The sequence below is a fragment of the Salmo salar genome, chromosome ssa11 (assembly GCF_905237065.1).
Source record: "Salmo salar chromosome ssa11, Ssal_v3.1, whole genome shotgun sequence".
Lineage (NCBI taxonomy): Eukaryota > Metazoa > Chordata > Actinopteri > Salmoniformes > Salmonidae > Salmo > Salmo salar.
This window is the reverse complement of record NC_059452.1, coordinates 95,589,578-95,599,587: the sequence shown is the minus strand read 5'-3', so window position 1 is coordinate 95,599,587 and position 10,010 is coordinate 95,589,578. Positions and strand designations below refer to the sequence as shown.

At 44.5% G+C, this 10,010-nt stretch overlaps 1 protein-coding gene across 1 annotated transcript; it reads right to left on the bottom strand.

Annotated features, from left to right (window-relative positions):
- Positions 1 to 1,528: 1,528 nt before the first annotated feature.
- LOC106563717 (5-hydroxytryptamine receptor 2C-like) lies at positions 1,529 to 9,267 on the bottom strand. The gene is made up of 3 exons (XM_014129527.2): positions 8,786 to 9,267; positions 8,036 to 8,236; positions 1,529 to 4,306 (listed from the first exon to the last, which is right to left on the bottom strand). The coding sequence occupies exons 1-3, from the start codon at positions 9,072 to 9,074 to the stop codon at positions 3,411 to 3,413; spliced, it is 1,386 nt and encodes a 461-aa protein (XP_013985002.1). The 5' UTR covers positions 9,075 to 9,267; the 3' UTR covers positions 1,529 to 3,410.
- Positions 9,268 to 10,010: the final 743 nt, after the last annotated feature.

Sequence of the window (10,010 nt, the reverse complement as noted above, 5' to 3'; positions counted from 1 at the left end):
AGAAAGGCCTCTTTAGTGTCCTAAGTTTCCATAACTGTGACCTTAATTGCCTACCGTCTGTAAGCTGTTAGTGTCTTAGCGACCGTTCCACAGGTGCATGTTCATTAATTGTTTATAAAACCTTTACAATGAAGATCTGTGAAGTTATTTGGATTTTTACGAATTATCTTTGAAAGACAGGGTCCTGAAAAAGGGACGTTTCTTTTTTTGCTGAGTTTAGTACAAATATACACTGAGTGTACAAAACATTAAGAACACCTGCTCTTTCCATGACCTAGACCGACCAGGTGAATCCAGGTGAAGGCTATGATACCTTATTGATGTCACTTGTTAAATCCACTTCAATCAGTGTAGATGGAGGGGAGGAGACAGGTTAAAGAAATATGTTTAAGCCAAGAGACAATGGATTGTGTATGTGTGCCATTCAAAGGGTGAATGGGCAAGACAAAAGATTTAAGTGCGTTTGAACAGGGTATGGTAGTAAGTGCCAGGCGCACTGGTTTGTGTCAAGATCTACAACACTGCTGGGTTTTTCACGATAAACAGTTTCCCGTGTGTATCAAGAATGGTCCAACACCCAAAGGACATCCAGCCAACTTAACTGTGGGAGGCATTGGAGTGAACATGGGCCAGCATCCCTGTGGAACGCTTTCGACACCCTGTAGAGTCCATCCCCCGAGACGAATTGAGGTTGTTCTGGGCAGAAGGGGTGTGGGGGGAGACTCGATGCTGTAATCGCTGCCAAAGGTGCTTCAAAAAAGTACTGAGTAAAGGGTCTGAATACTTATGTAAATGTGATATTTAAGTGTTTTTTGCAAAAATGTCTAAAAAAACAGTTTTTGCTTTGTCATTATGAGGTATTGTGTGTAGATTGATTGGGGGGGAAAACAATTTAATCAATTTTAGAATACGGCTGTAACGTAACAAAATGTGGAAAAACTGAATGGGTCTGAATAGTTTCCGAATGCACTGTAGGTAAAAAAGGGAATGTTAGCTCACTGTTTACCTCCTCTCAGACTGGATATTTTAATTAAGCTTTGGTGATTAAGATTTCCAAACAGTCTCACGAGCCAAACACTTTATCAACGGTCTTGACTAGTCTACTTGATTACATTGGGCAGAACAAAAATAAAACAGACATTGAGAGGAGGGGAGGTGTCATGGCTGTCAAAAGGAGAGGACCAAGGTGCAGCTTGTGTGTAGTTCCACATTTTATTTACTCTGTGAAACTATGCAATACATCAAATAACTGAATAGACAAAAAACCAAACCGTGACACAGAGGAGAAACAAACACTACTCAAAAATAATCACCCACACACAAACCCCTACTTAAGTATGATCTCCAATTAGAGACAACGAGGACCAGCTGCCTCTAATTGGAGATCATCCCAAACAAACCAACATAGAAATACAAAAACTAGAACCTAAGAACATAGAAATAGAACACATAGAATAAACCCCCCTGTCACGCCCTGACCTACTCTACCATAGAAAATAACAGCTTACCATGGTCAGGATGTGACAGGAGGCTATGCTTGGTTTTCAATCAAATAAAACTAAATGGGGAAAAAAAACATGATTGTTTTATGTTTCTAAATAGGAAGTATACAGGCACCAACTCACATCTTGTTCAATGCACATAATGGGCAGGGTGCGGTCAAAATTCATGCCATAACCAACTGCTTTACTGCTAAAACCAGCTTTTGGTTGGTCTTAAATATCCCGACCAGCACTGCCGGAAATTACCACTTAAAGATCATGTTTTTAAAGACACGCCTCAAATATTTCCACCCCGCCCATTTGAGCCCAAGCATGCTGATGTTAGACAGGTAAATTACCAACCCTGGCGTTAGGGCTGGAAAATGCCAGTGCACAAGTTTTCACATGACGAAATTGCAAACTAACATGCGTTTGACACTGGCGCCGCCTTAACGCCAGCCGAAAATAGAGCCCTATACGTTAGAACTGAAGAAGGAAAAACACAGATCATATCATATTAAGCACCACAGGCCTAAATTACATTTTGCATTTACTTATCAATTTCGAGATTTTTTGGTATTTTGGTCCAATAAATTAAAAAGAAAAACAAGTTGATGAAAATGTATATTTATTACTTTTGTTAGTTTATCATACTACTACCATCATCAAAATGTAATGAATTGTAACCCCTTAAATGGACATACATCCATAATTTCAAAACTCACTACATTGAATCACACATAATTTAAAAGCCCATTTCAATGTTACAAACTGGCCTATATGTAGTAACTTACCTTGAAGATCTGATGATTGGGTCTAAATAGGTGTATGACGTTTGGTTGTCTAAATTCATAGGGTTTGTCTTTAACTGCCATTTCCCGAAAGTCAGACTCTATCCACACGCCAACAAATTGTTCTCAGCCTCAGAAGCATCTGCATTCACAACATTTTCAGTGGTTATCCTTAGACCAGGGTTTCCCAAACTCACTTTGCATAATAGGAAAATATGTGCATATTTAATGAGATATCACCTCATTTGTATATTTTAATACAGTATTTCAGAGGGGGGAAAAATATATAAAAATGTAACTAGTAAAAGTTGACTGTGATATATGATTTAAGAAGAAAACAAATACTAAAAGGTGTGGTTCCTGGCCTCACTCTGTCAGAAATATGAACCAGTCTTGAGGTAATGGGGAGTGAAACCACTCCTTGTTCATGAAGACATCTGTTTCCCATTCAAGTGCAATACTATTATCTTTGACTTGAATCTATCATACAGACAGAAAAAAACATCTAGTAAGAAATTACATTTTTATGTATTGTACAGTCTATTTCCATTAGGTGGCACTGTGGCTCCAGGATTACAGAGAGATACAGCAAGTGGTTTTCCTGTAAATGACCCTCTCAAAGCCCTGTTGTGAGAGATGCAAACGCCTTTTGATTTACTAGTAGTGCAGTTAATAGACATTTCATTACAATAACCACACTGACTACACACATATTACTCACTAGCTGTAATTAAATTCTGACACATGTCTTTGGTCACATTGTGCAGACTTAACACTATTTCATATCTCACTGAGTCATGTTTACAGGTCCAGCAACAGGGAGACATTGAGTACATCTCCTGTGTTTGAACAGGAAGTGGAGCTGGAGAATCCAGTACATCTCCTGTGTTTGAACAGGAAGTGGAGCTGGAGAATCCAGTACATCTCCTGTGTTTGAACAGGAAGTGGAGATTGAGAATCCAGTACATCTCCTGTGTTTGAACAGGAAGTGGAGATTGAGAATCCAGTACATCTCCTGTGATTGAACAGGAATATGAGCTGGAGAATCCAGGCAGTGACATGAAGCAACAGCTGTGTCACAACAATGTTTTGTATGTAGAGAGCCTGGAGGGGAAAGACAGTCGGCCAGCCAGCCAGTTCAGACACAGCTGACGTCCTCAGCGGTGGTGGGACAGACACTGGCCAACTTCTCAAGCATCCCAGACCCTGTACCCTCTCTCTCCAACCCCATTCTTCCTTTCATTTCCCCTTTATGCCCATTGTGGCTGTTACGGCTACTGTCGTTGGCATCTTTACTGCATAGAATAGGCGTGACGGTATTAACAGAAATACTGTTGGTGCTCTTGGCTGGCGGGCTTTGGTAGATACACTGTAGGTAGCGGTGGAAGGCTTGTCTATAGGTCCTGTTGAATAGAGTGTAGACCAGTGGGTTGACACCAGAGGAGACATATCCCACCCAAACAAAGACCTTTAGGAGCCCTGCCAACACGGGCTTATTGCACAGGCTTATTATCGAGTCCTCACACAACACGCTCAGCACATTGGTGATGAAGAATGGACACCACATCATCAGGAAGAGGAAAAACACCACACCCAGGACCATGGAAGCTCTCCTCTCATTTTTGATTGATTGAGCCATGCCAGCTCCCCCTGGCTCCTGTCTCCCTGCTGGAGAGATGGGTTGAAGGGAGGCTTGAGAGACGGAAACATCGGAGGAACCAACAGCTGGCAAGGCCTCAGGGGCAGGGTCCTGTTTGAGGAGACGGAGACTGTCCCCTGCAGGGGACCTTGGGGTGATCCTGAGTAGGGCCGGCCGGTTGATTGAAGCCTGGCCTCCATGCAGGAAGTCAGAAGCTTGGTGCTGCAGAACACGCACAGTCAAACAGTAGCTGACCACCATGATGACCAGAGGGACAAAGAAGGCTACGAAGGAGCCAATCAGGACGAAGCTGTGCTCGTTCAGTACACAGGTCCCGTTGACAAACACCTTCCCCTCGTCATGCAGGCCAATCACAGGGATGGGTGTGGAGATCACTGTCAGAGAGAGAGAGAGAGATGGACATGGAGATCACTGTCAGAGAGAGAGAGAGAGAGATGGACATGGAGATCACTGTCAGAGAGAGAGAGAGAGAGATGGACATGGAGATCAATGTCAGAGAGAGAGAGAGATGGACATGGAGATCACTGTCAGAGAGAGAGAGAGAGAGAGAGAGAGATGGACATGGAGATCACTGTCAGAGAGAGAGAGAGAGAAAGAGATGGACATGGAGATTACTGTCAGAGAGAGAGAGAGAGAGAGATGGACATGGAGATCACTGTCAGAGAGAGAGAGAGAGAGAGATATGGACATGGAGATCACTGTCAGAGAGAGAGAGAGAGATGGACATGGAGATCACTGTCAAGAGAGAGAGAGAGAGAGAGATGGACATGGAGATCACTGTCGAGAGAGAAGAGAGAGAGAGAGAGAGAGAGAGATATGGACATGGAGATCACTGTCGAGAGAGAGAGAGAGATGGACATGGAGATCACTGTCAGAGAGAGAGAGAGAGAGAGAGAGAGAGAGAGATGGACATGGAGATCACTGTCAGAGAGAGAGAGAGAGAGAGAGAGAGAGAGAGAGAGATGGACATGGAGATCACTGTCAGAGAGAGAGAGAGAGATGACATGGAGATCACTGTCAGAGAAGAGAGAGAGAGAGAGAGAGAGATGGACATGGAGATCACTGTCAGAGAGAGAGAGAGAGAGATGGACATGGAGATCACTGTCAGAGATAGAGAGAGAGAGAGAGAGAGAGAGAGAGAGAGAGAGAGAGAGAGAGAGAGAGAGAGATGGACATGGAGATCACTGTCAGAGAGAGAGAGAGAGAGATGGACATGGAGATCACTGTCAGAGAGAGAGAGAGAGAGAGAGAGAGAGAGAGGACATGGAGATCACTGTCAGAGAGAGAGAGAGAGAGAGAGAGAGAGATGGACATGGAGATCACTGTCAGAGAGAGAGAGAGAGAGATGGACATGGAGATCACTGTCAGAGAGAGAGAGAGAGATGGACATGGAGATCACTGTCAGAGAGAGAGAGAGAGAGATGGACATGGAGATCACTGTCAGAGAGAGAGAGAGAGAGATGGACATGGAGATCACTGTCAGAGAGAGAGAGAGAGAGAGAGAGATGGACATGGAGATCACTGTCAGAGAGAGAGAGAGAGAGAGAGAGAGAGATGGACATGGAGATCACTGTCAAGAGAGAGAGAGAGAGAGAGAGAGAGATGGACATGGAGATCACTGTCAGAGAGAGAGAGAGAGAGAGAGAGAGAGAGATGGACACGGAGATCACTGTCAGAGAGAGAGAGATGGACATGGAGATCACTGTCAGAGAGAGAGAGAGAGAGATGGACATGGAGATCACTGTCAGAGAGAGAGAGATGGACATGGAGATCACTGTCAGAGAGAGAGAGAGAGAGAGAGAGAGAGAGAGAGAGAGAGATGGACATGGAAATCACTGTCAGAGAGAGAGAGAGAGATGGACATGGAGATCACTGTCAGAGAGAGAGAGAGAGAGAGAGAGAGATGGACATGGAGATTCACTGTCAGAGAGAGAGAGAGAGAGATGGACATGGAGATCACTGTCAGAGAGAGAGAGAGATGGACATGGAGATCACTGTCAGAGAGAGAGAGAGAGAGAGAGAGAGAGATGGACATGGAGATCACTGTCAGAGAGAGAGAGAGAGAGAGAGAGAGAGAGAGAGGAGAGAGAGAGAGAGATGGACATGGAGATCACTGTCAGAGAGAGAGAGAGAGATGGACATGGAGATCACTGTCAGAGAGAGAGAGAGAGATGGACATGGAGATCACTGTCAGAGAGAGAGAGAGAGAGAGAGAGAGAGAGAGAGAGAGAGATGGACATGGAGATCACTGTCGAGAGAGAGAGAGAGATGGACATGGAGATCACTGTCGGAGAGAGAGAGAGAGAGAGAGATGGACATGGAGATCACTGTCAGAGAGAGAGAGAGAGAGAGATTGACATGGAGATCACTGTCAGAGAGAGAGAGAGAGAGAGAGAGAGATGGACATGGAGATCACTGTCAGAAGAGAGAGAGAGAGAGAGAGAGAGAGAGAGAGAGAGATGGACATGGAGATCACTGTCAGAGAGAGAGAGAGAGAGAGAGAGAGAGAGAGAGAGAGAGAGAGAGAGAGAGAGAGAGAGAGAGAGAGATGGACATGGAGATCACTGTCAGAGAGAGAGAGAGAGAGAGAGAGAGAGAGAGAGAGAGAGAGAGAGATGGACATGGAGATCACTGTCAGAGAGAGAGAGAGAGATGGACATGGAGATCACTGTCAGAGAGAGAGAGAGAGAGAGATGGACATGGAGATCACTGTCAGAGAGAGAGAGAGAGAGAGATGGACATGGAGATCACTGTCAAGAGAGAGAGAGAGAGAGAGAGAGAGAGATGGACATGGAGATCACTGTCAGAGAGAGAGAGAGAGAGAGAGAGAGAGAGAGAGAGAGAGAGAGAGAGAGAGAGAGAGATGGACATGGAGATCACTGTCAGAGAGGGAGAGAGATGGACATGAAATAGAGAGAGAGAGAGAGAGATGGACATGGAGATCACTGTCAGAGAGAGAGAGAGAGAGAGAGAGAGAGAGAGGACATGGAGATCACTGTCAGAGAGAGAGAGAGAGAGAGAGAGAGAGAAAGAGATGGACATGGAGATCACTGTCAGAGAGAGAGAGAGAGATGGACATGGAGATCACTGTCAGAGAGAGAGAGAGAGAGAGATGGACATGGAGATCACTGTCAGAGAGAGAGAGAGAGAGAGAGAGAGATGGACATGGAGATCACTGTCAGAGAGAGAGAGAGAGAGAGAGAGATGGACATGGAGATCACTGTCAGAGAGAGAGAGAGAGAGAGAGAGAGAGATGGACATGGAGATCACTGTCAGAGAGAGAGAGAGAGAGAGAGAGAGAGAGAGAGAGAGAGAGAGAGAGATGGACATGGAGATCACTGTCAGAGAGGGAGAGAGATGGACATGGAGATCACTGTCAGAGAGAGAGAGAGAGAGATGGACATGGAGATCACTGTCAGAGAGAGAGAGAGAGAGAGAGAGAGAGAGAGAGGACATGGAGATCACTGTCAGAGAGAGAGAGAGAGAGAGAGAGAGAGAGAGAGAGAGAAGAGATGGACATGGAGATCACTGTCAGAGAGAGAGAGAGAGAGAGAGAGAGAGATGGACATGGAGTTCACAGGACAATTAATATCACTTATTATTGTCATATTTAAACCAATGCACAAACATGGCTACATCTATCTCAAAAACATTATATTATTAGAAGAGGTAATCATAATGATTAAACAACCAGAAGGTGGTTTCAAGGAAGCACATGAGGGCAGAGAAAGTGGATTGAGGTTTTTAGATGAAGTCAACAAGCTAACAGGTTGACTGGCTGTCCAATTTCTGTGAAACCAAAAAAGCCTTGAGCCATGAGACCATAATGGCTTGTCCTGTCGTCCCTGTTTAGAGCATCTCTCAGCGTGAAGATGTCAGGGAGCCCCAGGAGAGGTCAGAGAAAACGGGTCCGTTTGGCTTTCTGACAGACTGTAGAAAAAAAGCACTGATGTTTTTTTCTTCAAAAAGGCAAAACAGAAAGAATGTCACATAGTAACTCACTATCTCTCCAGGCACACAGACAACACAGTAGGAGGACATTATTTAGCTAGATCTCTTGTTCAATCGTTTTTCCCCCTCCTGATTTGTCAGCATGAACTCACCTATGGAGATGGTCCAGACGAGGGCGATCTTAGCCTTGGCCTTGGAGAGGGTGTTGGAGCGGCTATGTTGGATGGGGTCACAGATGCCCACATAGCGGTCCAGTGAGATGGCACACAGGTGCATGATGGATGCTGTGGAGAACAGCACGTCTAGGTAGATCCAGACAGGACAGAGGGGTCTGGGGAAGGGCCACACGTAGTCTGAGGGATGGACAGACACAGTTCACTAACAATTACTGATATTTCATTATCAAATCTGCACACCTGCTTTGTGACCAGGCAAATAAATCCAAGGTCATTTTTCAGTCTCATATATCATCAAATAGACTGCCATGATGTAACTAGAAAAATCATGTAATGATGTAATGGATCAAAGTCTTTCATCCTTAATGACATGAAAATAATGAATGTTTATGAGGGAAGAGTTTATCTGGCTGTTGCACATTAGCACACAAACCCATTTGATCTAAAATAAACAAACTCTTCAATGCCATTCAAAGTAATGGGGCTTACTGAGATAAGGGAATTGTGTGGGAATGGGGTAATCTCACATTAGAATGTCTTTCTGTCTCCGATAGACATTCCATAACATGTTAACCAGGATCTTTTTCCTCACCGTCTTCCTCATCCACTCGAACATCCCCTCACAATAAAACCTCGTATCCCTAGCTGCTTTCAATTGATCATTATTCAGAGGGTAAACAAATGCTGCTTTGCTAAAAGAGCTCAACCTACCACCTACCTACCTACCATAGAGAATGTTGATCAGTGAGACCGGCATGACGAGAAAACCCACAAGCATGTCTGCCACAGCAAGGGAGCGCAGGAAGAAGCTGGTGGCATTCTGCAGCTTCCTCTCCAGAGACACAGCCAGGATGAGCAGGATGTTGCCCACCACAGTGAAGAAGATGACCATTAAGATGAGCAGAGCAGGCCAGTTCTTCTCCTTGTCAGGTGTCTCCGGTCTGGAGTCAGACTGATTCCACTCCACGGGGAAGCTCAGATTAACGAAAACCGTAGTGCTCTCTGGCATAGTCATCCTGTCACTGAGAGAGGCTATAGGCTAGACCCTCCAAGCAGGGCTGCAGCTGTGCTCAGCCATCCATCACCTGTGTTCCAAAGCAGCACTATGGTGCTCAACAAACATTGAACTTCCTGCGGTGCCAATGATAGACCGAAGGTTTAGTTTTTCATACCCCTGGAACACTCGGATGTTATTTGTGATGATATTTATTTTTTTATCTGCAAAATAAACCGAAACAGTTCTGAGTTAGTCACATTTCTGTAAACACATTTCCACTGTAGACAGACAACTTATCTTGTGTATTAACAGAACATTACAGCCACATCAACCTCTGGTCCAATGTATGTCACATCTGTCTGTGATTCTCAGCAGACAATCTTTTGGTTATTCAACTGTAAATTGAACAGTAATGCATTTCAGCGATTCACTCTCCTTATCATAACCACAAAACTAAGGACCTATTGCGGGATTGTTTTTGTTGTCATAGGAGACTTTGCATAACAAATATGTGTACTGGATGTGCAAATGTTATTTTTCCATTGTTTACTCCCCCCCTAAACGGTTAAGCTATTTTATTTATTCAAATGATGTACTAGTAGACATGACATTCTATTCGCATGTGCACATCATACAGAGTATACATCATACAGAGTATACATTTAGAGCAGATGGCAGAAGGCGATCATCATACAGAGTATACATCATACAGAGTATACATCATACAGAGTATACATCATACAGAGTATACATTTAGAGCAGATGGCAGAAGGCGTGATTCCCTAATTACTCTGGTTAAAGTCCGCTATTCCTGACAGATGGTCTGGATGCTCTGGGCTCTCTGCTGGTGCCAAAGAGGATGTGCAGTGTGTGATCACGGGACATGGATCCGGTTCTGATCCACGGAGTCAAGGAACAGCTGGAACGCTGCCAGAAAGCATGCAGTATCAATAA